This window comes from Ambystoma mexicanum, chromosome 2p (genome assembly GCF_040938575.1).
Source record: "Ambystoma mexicanum isolate Mex_15411 chromosome 2p, UKY_AmexF1_1, whole genome shotgun sequence".
In the NCBI taxonomy this organism is placed as follows: Eukaryota; Metazoa; Chordata; class Amphibia; order Caudata; family Ambystomatidae; genus Ambystoma; species Ambystoma mexicanum.
In genome coordinates this window covers 1,460,701,718-1,460,719,911 of record NC_090923.1, presented here as the reverse complement: position 1 = coordinate 1,460,719,911, position 18,194 = coordinate 1,460,701,718, and the positions used below count along the sequence as shown (strand labels likewise).

At 50.7% G+C, this 18,194-nt stretch overlaps 1 protein-coding gene across 6 annotated transcripts in view; it reads left to right on the top strand.

Moving 5' to 3' along the window:
- The window catches only part of FANCA (FA complementation group A), a 3,206,914-nt gene that overhangs the window by 1,489,977 nt on the left and 1,698,743 nt on the right, over window positions 1–18,194 (top strand). For 4 of the 6 annotated variants that reach the window (XM_069646037.1, XM_069646035.1, XM_069646036.1 and 1 more), the window contains one exon: window positions 17,090–17,245. The exons of the other annotated variants lie outside the window; for them this stretch is intronic. In XM_069646037.1, coding sequence (XP_069502138.1) covers window positions 17,090–17,245 — 156 coding nt within the window. The remainder of the gene's footprint in view (window positions 1–17,089; window positions 17,246–18,194) is intronic. 6 annotated transcript variants of the gene reach the window in all.

The window sequence follows — 18,194 nt, the reverse complement described above, 5'->3', positions numbered from 1 at the left end:
CAGAGGACGGGTGTACAGAACTGATACTATTACATGGAGAGCTCTTCAATGTGATTGGTGGATGCGTGTGGACAGGAGAGTTGCTAGGTCTGGAAAAGACCCGGGGCTAAGCTGATGTAGGAACTGTTGGGACTGGGGGCTAGCTAGTCTTTTGGCTGTAGCTCCTGAGATTCTATCCGGGGCTACAACCAAAAGATCAGGGGCTATAGCACCCTTAGCCCCCCCCTAGCAACGCCCCTGCACATTATAACAATACCCAATGACGGCGTGCTGGAAAGAAGGAAGTGGAAATGGAAGAAGGAATGTTTCTGTTTTATTGGGGCACGGCCCTCGCCGTACTTGGGGAAACACACCTGCCACATAGTACAGTTTTCAGTATGCTACCCATCGGAATGGGACAGTGGGGACTATCGCAACTGAGGGTGTGGTTCACAGGAAGGGCTGTTAATACTTTTCTCCAGTACTGTGCGTAGTGAGCCGGGCTGACATGGTTGCCATTAATTGCAAAGGCAGTGTAGCACAGCACATTCGGTCCAACATCAATTATTGTTGTGGCCTGCTACTCTGTGTCGGAAAAGCTACTAACAGATTGCAGAGCTGCTCCGGGGTGCAGCCTTTTGTGGGGCTGCGGTGGAGAACTTGCAACCGGAAAACGGGCCTACATTGTTCAAAAACATATATACATGTGCAATGGCTCATTGTGGTGTGTTTGTAAGCGTGTACTTTCCAAAAAACACTCTTTACATTGCACAGCACTGTACTTTTCTGCTGTCCGAGGTTCCGGATCGTGTTCCCGAAATAAGGGCCCATGCGCAGCATGGGTGCAGTTGCCTGGTGACGTCGCCACTGTTCTCCCTTGGGACGGCTGTCCGCAGGACGCGTTTTGGGCAGAATACGCTGTGCGCATAGGTGTCCGATGCACACCGTTGACACTTATGTACTGATTAATAGTGCGACACACGTGCGCCGACCATACTCCTATGTCCCGTCCCCTTTCCTCCATACTTTTGGGACATTCTGTCCTGTGGGACGGAACCAGAGCACTTTTGTAAAAAAGCATCAAATTGAAAAATGTGTCATCCTTCTCTTTTTACGCAGGGTACCGCACGTAACCGTAACCCCTCCCTCCTTAGCTCCGCTTCGCCCTTCAGTCCTTTACTCCGCATGGTCGGGGCTGGACGCACTTGCATCACCGGGAAGACCTTTTTCTTTTCCTGTTGGCCTTCTCTCCTGCTCCGGTTCTGCGGTCGCATAGTCCTCCGTCTATGCCGGATCATTTGGGATTTGTCGCTTGTTCCTCTTGTGAACGTCGCTTCGCTAGAGCGGATCCCCATTCTCTCTGCTTGAAGTGTCTGGAACTGGATCACTGTTGGGACTCCTGTTTCTTCTGCGACTCTCTTTTGGTCCAGGCACTTCAGCGTCGTCTTCGTCAGTGGGAGGAGATCTTCCAGAGAGTTCCTCCATTGCATTTTCAGCTGTTCATCGATGGAAAGTTGAGACGTCCGGTAAGTTCCTTACTTTTCAGGGCACCCTGGCCGGGGGACTCCTTCCCGGGGTTCTCCAGGCCCGGGAGGGGCTTCAAAAGCTCTGCTACCAGGGTTTCCCCTGAGGTGCCTCGCAGGCCTAATAGGCGTACCAGGGTTTTCTACGAAGGTTCCCGCGAGGCACCTGCCTATACCAGATCACGACCCAAGGTTCACCAATCAGGTGCTAATAGCCATAGTCGTGCTGGGGCGTTGGGTACCAGAGTTTGCTCCGAGTTCCCCCTTGTTTGGAGCTTCCCACACAAACACTGGGGTGCGCCCTGAGGCCTCCATTGAGGCTTTCTGTGCCGAACCACGGCTCGAGGCCCCTCTCGAGGGAACTTTTAAGACCAGACTCTGTTCTGAGGTTCCTCTTATCGAGGCTAAGGTGTGTACCAACAGAACTGAGAGACCTGTTAAGGTCTTGTCTTTGAGGTGGATTCCTCAACATTCCCGCGCTCGCGGTGTTACAGGTTCTGTTGAGGTGGCACAGGGAGAAGTCACTGACCTTAACTCCTCTGTTACCGGCTTTGCCGAGGTTCCTCTTTTTTAGGCTAATTCAGGGGAAAGGATGTCAAGTAAACATCCAAGACCCCATAGTAGCGGCTCTGCTGAGGATCCTTGTGTCAAGGCTAAAGTTTCAATCAAGTCCCTGCAGTCCGTGCAGTCACCTGCCTCATTTCCACATGTGATGCAGTTCTCCTCAGATGCTCACAAAATGGCGGGCCTTTCTGCGTGGTCTACGGTGGCCATTTTTGGATTCTTCCCTCACACCCACGCTATCGACGGCGGGTGCTGGGAGCCTTCTTTTTGGTGGACAACCTTATCCACAGGACGGTGTGAATCTGTTCCGCCCTTCCTATGACTGGCGCGCTCAGATGCCACTACCGCATACAGTCTCACTTCCTCCTACATCTGCCCCATTGGTCTATGTACACCCGGTTGGGGGCGGGCCTTCTTGGCAACACCCTCCTCACTACATTTGTGGGGTTATGCCCCTCATGTGCCGCCTCTGCCCACTCCAGTGCCAAAAGTCTCGGCAGAGGATGCCTTTTTTGGGAAATTTCATAGTCTTATGAACTCTGATCCCATGAGGGAGTACTTTAAAGGACTCTTTAGGGAAATCTGCCCTCAGGTGCTGCATCCTGCCCCAACAGTTCCACTCACGGCACCTGTCGCCTTGGCAGCGGCGCCACCTCTGCCTCCCAGCCCACCTCCAGCTCTTCTGCCTCTGCCTCCCTTGTCTCCAGTTGACAAGACTCCAGCAGAGCGAGACGTCATTTTGATGCCGGTCGCATCGCAGCCGATGGATCCGGATGCGCTAGACGACCCTCAGACAGATCAGGATAGTGAGGACCAGCCCCGCTCTGTCCGAGCATTCCAGGACCGGATTCTGGACATGTCACTCCTTGACATACCAGTACCTGAGGCACCCGCTCTGCAGGAAGGGGTGCTTTCGGGGGCGCTAACCTTGTCTCCACAGGAGCGCACAGGCCTTTTCCTTCAGAGGGACGTCCTGGCCGAGACCTGCAAGGTCTGCAATAAACCCCACACTGGGCTGCACATAAATAAAAGAATTGACGCCCTGTGGAATTAAGCTCGGAGATAGGTGGATGCTGAAACAATAATTTAATCACTGGTTGAAGGATAGCGTTATGTTTAAGGGTATTATTATCAAGTCCTCCCGGTTAACTTCACCGGTGTCTTGGCCTTCCAAAATATAACGACGTTAGTCCTGGTCTGGTCTTATCTTGAGGTGTCCGGATAGGCCCACCACTCTGGTTCTCCCCTCTCCCCTCTCTCCTTTCTCCGTGTCCTGTGGAATGAAAGCAACCCATTAGTTTGGTTTGGCGCCCTTTTATCATAACAGGAGGTTTCAAACCCCCTCCAATCACTGGGAGCCTGGGCTAACCCCCTTCTCATTGGTTCCTGGGACGTTGTCCCGCCTCCCTTAAAGGTTGCCGCTGTCGCCCTTCCCGTTTCCCTTGAGGTGGTGAGGGTTCACGTTGGCCATGCAGCCGTGGCCGCGTGGTGTAAGGACGCATCCGGACGATGGGCGTCCTTCTCCAGCCACATGAAGTCCTGGCTCCATCAGAAGGAGCACGGAGGCGGCGATCCGGTCGCTGCTCTCCTGCGTCCCGGCACCACCGCGAGCACGGCTCCCCGTTCCCCGGACCTGAGTGGAACCCAGGTGAGTGTTCCGCGGGCCCGCCGCAGCTGTCCGCAGAGGCTTCTCTCGCGGCTTCGCCGCGGCTGTCTATAGCGGCTCTTTCCGCAGCGTCGCTGCAGCCGCCAGCAACGCGGCTGTCCGCGGCAGCTTCCCCCTTCCTTGCTACACCGTGAAGGGCGGCCATGCCGCCAGGGTGTCCAGCGTCTCTGGGCTCGTGCGGGTTGAGTGCACGCCGCGGCACCACCCGAGGCATGACTCCACACATCCCCACCCCGATCCCAGGCCGTTCGGGCCAGGGTGAGCATCTAGACAGATAGTCCGCCACTAGCTGGAACCTGGCAGGTCTCTGCAACGTGATGAAGTCGAAAGGCTGAAGGGAGAGAAACCAGCGGAGAACCCTCTGGTTAGTGTCCTTATGCTGAGCCAGCCACTGGAGGGGGGCATGGTCGGTATACAGGGTGAACCGGCGACCCAGCAGATAATACCGTAGTGAGTCAACGGCCCACTTGATGGCCAAGCACTCCTTCTCAATGGTCGAGTAAGCCGCCTCGTGGGGCAACAGCTTCCGACTGATGAAGCACACCGGTTGTAGATCCCCTCTGGTCTCCTGCGACAGTACAGCTCCTAGTCCCTGGTTGGAGGCGTCTGTCTGTAAAAAGAAATGTTTCTGGAAGTCCGGACAGCAGAGGACCGGGTTTGACGTGATCCGTCGCTTCAGGTCCGCTATGGCGTTCAAGGCACTTGGGTTGTTGGTCAGATTGGGATTTCCCTTGAGTCGTAACGCGTCTGTCAAAGGTGCGGCCACCGAGGAGAAGTCAGGGATGAATCTCCTGTAATACCCGATCAACCCCAGGAATGCTTGTATTTGTTTCCTGTTGGTGGGAGTCGGTATATCGCGTATAGCCTGGGTTTTGGACAACTGAGGTTTAAGCACTCCCCCACCCACTATGTGGCCCAGATATTTGGTTTCGTGGGTTCCCATCGTAGTCTTCTTGGGGTTGATATGTAACCCTGCCCTCTGTAAATCAGCTACTACTAGTTCCAGATGGTCCAGATGCGACCCCCAGGATTGGCTGTACACGACAATGTCGTCCAGGTAAGCAGCAGCGTATCCAGCATGCGGTCTTAGTATGATGTCCATCAGCCTCTGGAACGTGGCGGGGGCCCCATGGAGTCCAAAGGGTAGAACCTTATATTGGTATAAGCCTTGTGGGGTGGAAAAGGCAGTTTTCTCCCTATCCTTGGTACGTAGGGGTATCTGCCAATAGCCCTTGGTTAAATCCAGAGTACTTAAGAATTGGGCTGCTCCAAGGCCCTCCAGTAGTTCGTCCATCCGAGGCATTGGATAGGCTTCGTATCGGGACACTGCATTTAACTGTCTGTAGGCCATACAGAAACGGACCGAACCGTCTGGTTTAGGAACGAGCACTATGGGGGACGACCAAACGCTGACAGATGGCTCGATGATATCCATCCGTAACATTTCATCCACCTCGGATTTAATGATGTTCCGCCTGGCTTCGGGTATCCGGTACGGTCTAAGCCTCACGGGTGGTCCGGGGTCCGTTTTGATTACATGTTCAAGCACGTTGGTTCGTCCAGGTAAGGAGGGAAAGGCGTCAGCATAGGGGAACAGCCTGTTCCTAATGTCCGTCTTCATTTCGGGGGAAAGGGTGTCACCCCAGTTGACTGCATCCAGGGTATGGGGAACGGTGTTCAAGATTTCTTCCGATTCGGGTTCCTCGATGCTCACAAAGGCGCCCAGAAGAGGCTTGTTCCATTTTTTTAGAAGGTTGATGTGATAGACCTTTTCTGGGGTAGTTCGATCGGGTTGTTGTACCCGGTAGGTCACTGGGCTTAGCACATCAATGATCTTGTAGGGCCCTCTCCATCTGGCTAAGAGCTTGTTGGTGCTGGTAGGTAGGAGTACCAATACCTGGTCCCCTGGGCTGAAGGTTCTCATCCGGCTCCCCTTGTTGTAATTTCTTTCTTGAGTTGTTTGGGCATGACCAAGGTTGTTCTGGGCCAGTGTACGTAATGCGGTTAGGTGTTCCTTTAATTCCTCTGTATACTCGGTTAAGGACACCTCTTCCGTGGATTCCCACTCCTCCTTAACCAGGTCCAGTATCGTCTGAGGTTGTCTCCCAAACAAGAGATCGAAGGGAGAAAAACCGGTGGAAGACTGTGGGGTGTCTCTTAACATCATTAACACCAGGGGGATCGCCCGATCCCAGTTTTTCCAGGTTGGTCCCGTCACCCTTCTTAGCATTTTATTGATCGTCTGGTTATATCGTTCTACCAGCCCATCAGTTTGGGGATGGTATACTGAGGTTCTCAATTGTTTGATCTGTAGCTGTCCACATATTTGTTTTAGGAGGGTTGACATGAAATTAGTGCCCTGGTCGGTGATTATCTCGGAGGGTATCCCCACTCGGGCAAAGAACGGGATTAGTTGGTCGCATAATACCCGGGCCGATGTTCCCTTTAGGGGAACGGCCTCTGGGTAGCGGGTGGCATAGTCGACTACGACCAATAAGTATTTATAACCGCGGCTGGCTGGTTCCAGGGGTCCCACTATGTCCATGCCGATCCTCTGGAATGGGATCGAAATGAGGGGCATTTTCTGTAGTGGTGCCTTGGCGGGTAGTACCCCGCTGGTAAGCTGGCATGTGGAACAATTCTTGCAATGTCGGGCTACCTCGCCGTAAATGCCAGGCCAGAAAAACCTCTTTAGAAGATTTTGTTGGGTCTTAAGGGAGGCCATGTGACCCCCACAGGGATGATTGTGGGCCAGTTGTAGTACTATAAAACGGTGACTCTTCGGTAACACTAATTGTTCTTTTACGGCGCCATCGTCACCCTTATACCTCCGGTATAGGAGACCATTGCGTAGAAGGAACCCTGGGCCACTGGCCAGGTTGGGTTCCCCTTCCCGGGCTGCCTTTTCCCTGGCCACACGTAGGGTTGGGTCGGTTAGGGTCTCTCCCCTTATGGTGTCCTCGTTATCTTCAAGCTTCCAATCGATGGGTCGGGTCATATAACTGGCCTGACACCATGCCATCCGGGTCTGCCTTTTCCGCCCTGGTAGGGGTTCCCGGGAAACAGGGTCCGTTCCCGCAACATTGGATTCGGGCGGGTACTTCTCTTCCCTTAGGTCCCTTAAGGTCTGGTTGAAGTGGGGAAGGTCAGTCCCAATTACCACTGGGGTGGGAAGACTAGGTAGGACGGCAACCCTCAAGGGAGTGGAGGTTTCTTTTAAGTCAATAACTACATCCTTCATTGGGTAACACTTAGTGTCCCCGTGAATGCATCGGATAGGTACCGTTACATTAGACAAGCAGGGAGAGTTACTCACGGTTGGTGATATGGCCGTCTGCCTGCTGCCGCTGTCCAAGAGTGCACGTGATGGTCGGCCGTCGACACGAATGTCCACCACATAGGGTCCCAGGACGCCCTTCTCGTCTATCGGGTTCAGGTAACCGATGTCCATGGGTTCAACCGGTCTTCTCCTGGGACAAAACCGGGCTATGTGGCCCCACTCGTTGCACTCATAACACTGCGGTTGCTTGTAACCAGGTGTCGGCATTGGGGCCTTCTCTTCGCTTCCTGGTCTCTTGTCCTCTGAGGGTTTCCACCTGAAGGGTAGGACTCGGCTACCCCTAATCACATGGGGGTCGGAAACCGGGATGGCAATGCGGGCTGATACTCCTGTGGGTGGTAGCCGGAAGTGACCTGCCTTCTGATACGCCGACGCCATGTCCACTGCTTCGGTTAGGGTGGGCCGATGGTGCTGCCTGACCCATTTCTGCATTTGCCCGGGCAGGGCTTCTATGAACTGTTCCAGTATGATTTTATCGAGCAGGGGTTGGTTAGCGGGGTTTGGAGCCAGCAACCACTTCTCGACTAGGTCTTTTATCCTATAATACAGCTGGCGTGGGCTTTCCCCAGCCCTGAGTCTGGCTTCCCTTAGCTGGATCCGGTATGCTTCATCGTCCAGTCCTAAACGGTCTAGCACTGCGGCCTTGATCTCTCCGTACGGCGTATTGCCGTTGGGGTTTACCGCCTGGTAGGCGCCCTGCATCACCCCAGATAGAAGGGGGGCGACATACTGACCCCACCGGTCTGGAGGCCATTGCGCGTTCCTGGCTATGCGTTCGAAACTGGTAAAGAAAAAGGCAGGGTCCTCCCCGTCCCTATACTTCTGCAGGAGGGCCGAGGGCACCAGTGGTTGGTTTCTCGTATTGGCTACTGCATCTGTAAGACGGGTTATGGTCTCATGCTGTTTGTCCTGCGCAGTGGTCTGTATAGTACCCTGCAGCTGGATGGCCTGTTGAAAGGCTTGCCGATCCGCAGCTGCTTGTTGTGACTGTAGCTGCACCATCTGTTGCAATTGCTGTTGACCCTCGGTCAGGGTCTTTATCAATGCCTCCATAGCGCTGTCAGTATCCCACCTTCGTCGCCAGTGTGGAATTAAGCTCGGAGACAGGTGGATGCTGAAACAATAATTTAATCACTGGTTGAAGGATAGCGTTATGTTTAAGGGTATTATTATCAAGTCCTCCCGGTTAACTTCACCGGTGTCTTGGCCTTCCAAAATATAACGACGTTAGTCCTGGTCTGGTCTTATCTTGAGGTGTCCGGATAGGCCCACCACTCTGGTTCTCCCCTCTCTCCTTTCTCTGTGTCCTGTGGAATGAGAGCAACCCATTAGTTTGGTTTGGCGCCCTTTTATCATAACAGGAGGTTTCAAACCCCCTCCAATCACTCGGAGCCTGGGATAACCCCCTTCTCATTGGTTCCTGGGACGTTGTCCCGCCTCCCTTAAAGGTTGCCGCCCCGGGCTGTCGCCCTTCCCGTTTCCCTTGAGGTGGTGAGGGTTCACGTTGGCCATGCAGCCGTGGCCGCGTGGTGTAAGGACGCATCCGGACGATGGGCGTCCTACTCCAGCCACATGAAGTCCTGGCTCCATCAGAAGGAGCACGTAGGCGGCGATCCGGTCGCTGCTCTCCTGCGTCCCGGCACCACCGCGAGCACGGCTCCCCGTTCCCCGGACCGGAGTGGAACCCAGGTGAGTGTTCCGCGGGCCCGCCGCGGCTGTCCGCAGAGGCTTCTCTCGCGGCTTCGCCGCGGCTGTCTATAGCGGATCTTTCCGCAGCGTCGCCGCGGCCGCCAGCAACGCGGCTGTCCGCGGCGGCTTCCCCCTTCCTTGCTACACCGTGAAGGGCGGGAATGCCGCCAGGGTGTCCAGCGTCTCCGGGCTCGTACGGGTTGAGTGCACGCCGCGGCACCACCCGAGGCATGACTCCACACGCCCGTTACAGGCTTCACACCTCTGAGGAAGTAGCCTTGGCGTCATGCCTGCTCCTGTCATCAACAGTGGTAGTTGCCGCCACTCTGCAGTCTAAGCCGGCCTCTGCGACCTCCGCAGCTGCGGCTCAAGTTCTGGCCAAGGGAGACAAGTTGCTTGATTCCTTGGGCAAGAAGATTTTTGCCAACTCGGCACTGCAATTGCGTCAGGCTAACGCACAGCTCATTATGGCGGCGGTGAATATGAAACTGTGGAGAGATTTGGCTAACTTCCAGGAGTTCATTCTTGTTTACAGGCTGGAAGACTTTAAATGTGGTTTATCAGATGCCAGGGTGTTGGCACAGGATATTCTGGGGGCCGCGCGTACCATGTTGACACCTCAGCTCAAGGCCTCATGCTGGGGTTGGACACCTCTTGTCAAGCTTGGCTTCATGCAACAAAGTTTTCGAAGGAGGTCCAAGATAAAGTTCTGGACCTGCCTTTTGACAGCAAAGAGCTGTTTCATTCTTTAACGGATGACGAGCTTACAAAGACTAAGGCAAACACGCAAACTGCCAAGTCTCTGTGGTGCTAGTGAAGCACCCAGTCAAAGCTCAGAGATCTGTATCCGAGCCTTGATCTTCTTCAGGCTTCATAGGGTTCCAGGACCGCAGGTCACGCAGGGCTGATCCTCCGACAGGTAATTCCCATTGGAGACAGCAATGTGGTCGATTTTTCTCTCGGTCGTCAGCTTCCTCTTCAGGGACAGCTGAAAAGTCTGTAAAATGATATTTTTTGGCGCTCGCACGAGACTCCGGTGGGAGGACAAATCTCACCTCATCTGGAGGCGTGGCAAACTATCACTGACGATCGGTGGATTTTGTCCATCACTCGGGCGGGCTTCTGCTTGCCCCTCCCCCACCCTTCCATCCTCCCTTTCAACAGTCGGGGACGCCCTCCCACAGAGCTGAGGTCCAGAAGCTTCTAGATCTTAGGGCGGTTGAACCCGTTCCCCTATGGGAACGAGGGGAGGGCTTCTATTCTCGTCTGTTCACGGTGCCCAAACCCAACCAGGCTGGCCTGCGCACCATTTTAGACCTTTCCCAGTTCAACCTTTCTCTCCCCCAAGAGAAATTCAAGATGATTACGCCCTACCAAATAAAGTCCTCTCTTCAGAAGGGCGACTGGCTCAGTGTTGTGGACCTTCAGTACGCGTATATGCATATCCTGATTTGGAGCCTGCATCGGAAATATCTGCGGTTCTCCCTGGGAGAGGAGCACTTCCAATTTCGAGTGCTCCCTTTTGGTCTCAGCTCAGTGCTGCATGTCTTCACGAAGATGATGTCGGTCATTGCGGCTTTTCTAAGGCTACAGGTTATTCATTTGTATCCATATTTAGACGATTGCCTTCTGCGCAGCCATTGTCCAGTGAAAGCCTCGAGCAATCTCAGTCTCTCCTTCAGCTTCTGTTTGGCCTTGGGCTGTCAGTGAACTGGCAGAAATCATCCATGACGATTTCTCAAGACCTGACATTCCTGGTTTTCCTTTGGAACACGATCGACTGCAGGGAGTACCTGACTGTGGTCAGGATGGCGGATCTGTTAACCACGTGTCAAGTTTTCATCCAGACAGAGAGCATGTCGGCCTGGTGGTTCCAGAGGCTTCTAGGCCTCATGGCCTTGTGTGTGTTTGCTCTTCCCCTTGCTCGTCTCAAGATGCGACTCACACAGATGGCTCTTTGGAGCTCCTGGCTTCAGGCAGTGGACCCGGACACCAAAATGATTCCGATCCCACCCTGCCTGATGACAGATCTTCTATGGTGGTCATCTTCCAGCAATCTGTCGGTGGGTGCTCCTTTTCAGGTGCCTCCCCTCAAACGACCATTACAACTGACTCCTCCTTTATTGGGTGGGGTGCGACGATGGATCATCTTCAGGTTTTCGACCTGTGGTCGCCACAGGACAGACAGTTTCACATAAATTATCTGGAGCTTCTGGCGATTTTCCTGGTCCTCAAAGCTTTCAAGCCAGTGATTGTGAACAAAGTGGTCCGCATCCGCACAGACAATGCGGTATCCATGTTCTTTATCAACAAGCAGGGGGTACCAGGTCACCTCCCCTTGTAGATCTAGCCATTCAGATTTAGGAATCGGCCATTCAGCACAGTGTTTGGCTGCTGGCAGTGCACATTCCCGGCCAGCTGAATGTGACTGCAGACTCTCTCAGCCGACAAGCGGTGGTCAGCTACGAGTGGGAGCTGAACACGGATATCCTCTCCAACCTTTTTCGCCATTGGGGCACTCCAGAAGTGGACCTCTTTGCGACGTCATCAAACAGGAAACTTCCTCTTTATTCTTCTTCCGTGGGGGATGCTCTCGAGATTCCGTGGCACAACTTGAGGGCCTACGCCTTCCCGCCTCTTCCTCTGATTCACCGGGCACTATGCAAGCTCAGGAACACGACAAATTGCACTCTTCTGTTCATTGCCCTGTGGTGGCCAGCCAGATTCTGGCTTTTGGAGCTTCAGCATCTGTCAGTCTGCTCACCGATCAGCCTTGTGCCCGAGTTCAAATCTTTAGAAAGTTTCAACTTGTTTGCGAATATTATGCGTATTATCCAGACGGCTAGAAAATCTTCGACGAGGTCTCAGTATAGGAGCAAATGGCTCTGTTTCTGTCAGTGGTGTTTGCTAAGCAGCTGGACCCCAGAGAGACTACCATCGACACAGTCCCGTCATTCGTTTCGCATCTGGCATCTTCAGGCCTACATGTCTTGTAGGACTTATTTGTCGGCTATCACTGCTTACCTGTCCATGGACTATTCTTCTTTTTCCTTGACAAACCCTGTCATTAAAAGACACTTTGCAGGTCTATTACATCTTTATCCACCAGTGCGCAACCCGCATCCAAAGTGGCAATTGAATGTGCTCTTCACTGCCTTATGCCATAAACCTTTTGAGTCTATAGCTACGGTGGACTTGAAGTTCCTTTCGTGGAAAATGGCCTTTCTAATTGCGGTGACTTCAGCAAGGTGTGTAAGCGAGGTTCAGGCCTCGTCTGTAGAACATCTATTCCTCACCTTTCACAAGGATAAGGTTGTCCTCCGGACCAACCCCTCTTTCCTTCCAAAGGTGGTATCTGATTTTCACCTGAATCAGTCTATTTCTTTACCCGTTTTCTTTCCAGACCCGGCCTCAGATGCGGACAGGGAATTCCATAATCTGAACGTCAGACAAGCTCTAAAGTTTTATTTGGACAGAACATCCAAACTGAGGAGCTCTTCCCAGCTTTTTGTGACTCTCAGAGACCCGAAAGGGAATGCGGCCTCGTAAGCAACTATCTCCCAATGGGTTGCTTCCTGTATTTCGGAGGCGTATACCGTTCAGGGTCTTGAGCCTCCAAAGGGAATTCATGCCCATCTTGTGCGGGGCAAGGCGGCTGCCGTTGCCTTCCAGAAAATGTTCCCTGTGAAACCATTGCCAGAGCAGCTACTTGGGCTTCCCCATCAGCTTTTTGGAAGCATTACTGCTTAGACCTGAGCTCCAGAGCCGATGCTCAGTTCGGGCAGGCGGTTCTTAAAAACCTCTTTCAGTAAAGGAGTTCCATCCACCCATTTTCCTGTGTGTATGGAGGAAAGGGGACGGGACTTTGAGTATACCAAAGTTACTCGCTGTAGTGACTACCTTACTCCTAGTCCATAGTTCCCTTTCCTCCATACGCCCGCCCGCCGTCCCCTCTAATAAGTATCCTCTATTATTACTTAAATGGTCTCAGACCTGGCGATAGAAAAGGACTCAAGGGCTATGGAGGAAAGGGAACTATGAACTAGGAGTAAGGTATTCACTACAGTGAGTAACTTTGTTATTTTGGGACATGCTCGGTGTTTATAGGGTATAACAGGTGGAATGTTTGTGTATAGCGACCTGTAAGACGTGGGTGGGCGGCTCAAACTAATTAAAGTTTGTTTGCATATGCTGCACAGTGGCGGTGTTACCAGGACACTGAGGCATAGATAAACATGCGTGTACTTGCACAACGACCAACCGTGCGCTCCCACACGTAATTATAGGTGGTGCACAAGATGCCGACTTGATGTCATGGGTGTTAGTTTTAGCACTGCACAGTGGTGGCGCGAGTTATGGTTGCTTAGGTTACCATAACAGCGAATTTCTGTTTTTGTTTTAGTTTTACTTGTAACCATAATATGGATAGGTTTTTATTAGTGCAAAGTAAGTGTAATATTCCTTCCAAGTACTTGTTGCACTGAATTGGATAGGTTTTTCCTAGGGCAACTGAAACATAGTGTCCCTTTAAGAACGTATTTTCTCAGTGAATTGCATAGGTGTGTACTAGTGCAACTTAACCATAACTTCCCTTTAAAAACACTGTCAAATAAGTACTTGTATGTCACTACGCCTCAGTGTAGGTTTAAAAAAAAACAGTGAAGAAATGAGTCATTGATTCTACTTCACTCGAGGGCATAAGATACAGGTGACTAACCTAACAGGTGAGGAAAAGGCATATATAAATTATAAAAATAAGAGAATTTATGGGTTGTGGCCTGGCAGGAGGCTAATGGAGTCGTGAGACCCTTGCGCTCAGCTGCCCTGCCAGTTAGCACGCAACTGAGTTGGAAGCATAATTTTACTTCCATGACAGCCGGAATAGGTTTGCTATTGCCCACTGCCGGCTCCTATGAAGTTTCACTGTGGCTCCGTAAGGATTAAAGGAGTATGCGAGTGCAGCAAAGCAGACTCCCTGAGGTGCCGCTTCACGAGGATCTGAAGATGGCCTCCCTACCCTCCGCTGAGCAGATTTGGCTGACATGACCTTGCAGCTGCTACTTTGCCAACACTCGGAGAGATGTATGTAAACCCCACGTGCGTGCCGCAACCTACTGCAGCAGCGTGTGGACCCCCGCAAGGTAACGGTTCCTCACTGCGTGGCGTGGGCTTACTGAGGAGATGGATCCCACCTGTGAACCTTAATTGGCGTTGAGCAGCCTTGCTTGCTTGCTTGATTCCGTTGCAGGGCCCGCTGCCCGGACGACTTCTCTCTGCTTCTCAGCACCGAGGTGGGAGCAGCCTACTTTAGAGACTTTTTCACTGAGATCCTGGGTGAAGCGACACTGTCTGATCTTATATTGGACCGCACACATAGGCTCTATTCGAACTTCCAAAAGCACCAGAACTTGCTCTCTGACGTGCTCGCGCAAATGCACTTTTTCAAAGTTAAAGAACTGCTGTTCCATAAGACGAGGTCACAGTTGGGACCCTCTTTAAAGGGCACTATTTTTCAAAGGCACTATTCAAAAGTGCTGGCAGATGAGACTGCTGACACAATAGCTGGTGAACAAAGAGATCCAATATAGGTGGGGCTATCCGTTCTGAATTGTTCAAGTATGATGGGGTACAAAATTGTTTCTCGTGGCTCTACGCCGCCATCAGTGTCCTTCACATCCGGGCCACTAAACTGTACCACCCGATGGCGTCTGAGCACAATGCCCCTAAATCATATTGGTCTCGAGCCATTGTTATTTTCTTAGCCTACTCTGTACCGGTTAGCGGGTATTGTTCAACCTAGTTGCACCGTTATTGAGCATTGATTTTTAGGCAGGGGATAAGGAGTCCTCACCCATGCATGAGGTTTCTCGTTAACCTAATGTTTTCCCACAATGGGGTTGGTTTCTTTTTCTTTAGCATCTTTTGGTTTCTAATGCTCTCTACAGGCACAGACGCACTTCTGTTTTTGTATATTTGGGTTTTTTGTAAATTTCATTGGGACTGGGAGGTTTAGCTACAGGCTCACAGCCGGGGCTGGCTCTATCAGAAGGGCCAAACAGTCACTGATTTACATGGCGACCATTACTCGGACATATTTAGATAGCGATTGGCAGGAGGATAGCTGTGGGATTCCCAAATGGGCGACCTTAATGTTGGATGTCTGAATGTCCAGGGCCTTAACTCCCCTAGGAAGAGTGAGTGTTTTAGCGAATCTCCTGGGGATGAAGGCAGACATAGTGCTCCTCCAGGAGACGCATCGTCTGAAAGAGGATTGACCATGGTTGCCCTCAAAATGGTTCCCGCGCCAGTTTTTTGCATCACTCCAACATAAGAATGCGGGAGTTGGGATTTTCTTTAGCCATACTCTGGCCTTTAAGAACATTGGGCAAGTGAAGGATAACCAAGGGCCGGTTCCCAGGCCTACATATTAAAATGGGAGATCGAGAGCTGACGTTGTCAGTAAATTGCCCAAATCAACACCAGGATGCATTTTATTTTCATCTATTTCCCTGCATAGTTCAATTTCTGAAGGGTGAGCTGATGGTTGGGGTATGGGGGGGGTTAATGCAGTTCTAAACAATGGGATGGTTAGATCTGCATCCTCTACAAAGCCTGACTTTAACTAAGGTTGCCTCGCTTACTGAGGCGATGTATGATTTGCATTTGGTAGATGTGTGGAGACATCAACACTCTCATGACAAGGCTTATACACACTATTATCATGTGCAGCGTAGCTTCTCTCGGATCGATTCATTTCTCCTTTCTAGTGCTCTCCTGCTAGCTATTATGGCCTCCACCATTGAACTGGTGATAGTCTCAGATTGTTAGGCAGAAACCTGTGCAGGTCCCTTAGGGACCACTGCAAAAGGCTTAGGACTACAGGTGTTGGCAGTAAACCCAATTGGTAGCAGTCTGTACCACCCAGATTTACCTGGTAGCTGTGGCTGAGCAGCCAGACTTCCCTCAAGAAGAGTTAGACAGTATATAGAGCATACAAAATAGGTACAAAGATACAGTAGCACAAGCAAACACTGACCAGAGCTTTGGTGTCAACGTATAGAATTATATATTTAAAACACACTTGTGAAGTTACACGAACACTAATATGGTAAGCAAGTTCTTTGTACTCTCCAAGTGGTTCGTAATGCTGTCATCCCGTACTCAAGACGTAACGCTTCCATAGGTACAGACTTAATAACATTTATAATAGATCGCAACAGTTTACCTTCTAATTGCTCCAGCCAATTTATCTGGTCGATATCCAGTACGGACAATCCGTACATTATTGTGGGAATTATGCTAACTCTACATTTCTAATATACCCACCATGTTTTTTCCCCCACAGTGGTTTATGTAATGTTTTATAGCAAGCCACTTCTTCCAAACTTTCTCACTCACTTTTTCATAATAACATTTTTCGGAGGTATTTGCAGTTATGCAGACTCCCAAATAATTTGTAAAGGACAAAATAACGATCTCACTAGGACTTGTGTCATTCAGATTGTGCAAGTGCGAGGAAGCTGGGGAAGGGGGAAGCATCAAGATGAGGAGTGTGTGTCAGGAACAGCCATCAGAAAGAACATTGTTGCAGGGAAGTAATTTGTTCTTTGCTTCTAGTCCCCTTTTCTACGTATGGCCTGACTTTCAGCACTATGTAATAAACACAAATCTTCAGGCTGAGGAAATGACTTTGGGTTGAGGCCCGAAGCATACACTAGGAAGAATTCAGAGCTGGGAATGGTCACCCATATGCTCCAGCACACTTCATATAAATAAACTATAATGCTGCTGTCCATCAAGATATGGCCCCATCACCAGAGAATGTAATGTTCCCGCAGGTATGAAGGAAAGGTGACTATAAGAGTGTAAAGTAGTCACTACACTGAGTAACCAAATCAAATTGTGACTGTTGTTATAAAGATGATAGTGGTATACCTGAACATTTGGAAAATGTTACTCACTTTTTCTGCTACTTAATTACCACTTCGTTCCTTGATTCTCATCTTAACTACTGCTGCTCCTTGTACAAAGGTTTATCCAATTATGCTACTTTGCCTCTTTGTTCTGTTATTTATTTAGCTGTTCATATTCTCTTTTGCCTTGATTAAGCTACTTCCATTTCTCCCTGTGTATCACAACTCACATGGCTTTCAATACCCTCTTGTTTAGATTTTCTGTTTCTTTTTCTAGTATTCAAATGCATGCATTCATTAGACCCTTGTGAGTTGGTCTCTCTCTATGCTCCTGCCTGCTGTCTTTGTTCAGCTTCTCAATGTCTTCTTTCTACCCCCCTCTTCCTTGTGTGGCTTGTCTCTCTTTTCATGCTAGATCCCAAATTGTGGAATGCTCTACCTTTGGATATTGTAATGATCCATGTCCACTCCGGGCAGGACTGGAGATTGCCATGGCGACTTAGCCAACATTTCCTACGTGCGGTCAGCGAATGTGAAACAAGAACGACGACGACACGCCCGGCCAGGCAAGGTTTGCAATTGTGTCATCGTGCAACTCGGAACACCGCACACAGAATCACGCAGAGAAGAAATAAGATGGGCAGAGACGCTTGCTGGTGCTTCTCATAGAACTGGGGGGGTGGGGGTGGAGGTGCGTCCCTGTGTGAAGTGAAGCTCTAACTAGTTTTGTGTATCAGACTTCTTGGCTTTGTTTCTCGACTTCTGTACTTGGTTTTGCCCCCTCTTGTTTAGATGCTGAAGTGATGAGGTCTAGCTACTGATTCGGCATGCATCTGGACTCTGCATGTACTAGGATTCTCGTTTGTTGCCCTTGGATGTTTTTACATCATACCTGCTCCATATCAGTAACCATCGAGACTGTATTGTATTGACTACTGGAACGTTTTGCCAACTAGACCTTGTTCTGGATTTCCTTGGTTTCTCAAGATACCTCTGGATTTTGATTCCTTTAGGTTTGAGCACTCGTGCTGTCCAGATCCGGTCCGTACGAACTGTTACCAGCACTAATTTTGTGTTCCGCTGGCATCAAGGCGTAGGGTTTCCTGACCTATAGACGTCTCTTGAATAGAGGTGGCAAGATCTATTTATAGGTGTAACCATCCAACACGATACTGACCTGTGGTAGGGCCCAGTATCTGGGAGGAAAGGTGCACTGGGTACTGGGGAAACCGAATGACCTTCCTTAGCCTATTGTATTTCAGTATTCCACAGTCTGGAAACTCCAGTGCTCTGCACCTCACCTTTTCACCCAAACCCATGGTCTCCTGTGTTATTTCTCCTACTCGGGGAGGAAAGTCACCTTTATTGGAGGATATCTAGTCTAGAGGTAGGCTAGAATTCCCAGAACCTTGACAGATGTTCATACTTTTGCTATTTTATCTTTGTTTAAAAAGCATCTTAAAAAGTTACTTTTGTCTCCTAATGAACATGTTGCTTATGCCTTCGGAGAAAAAAAAACA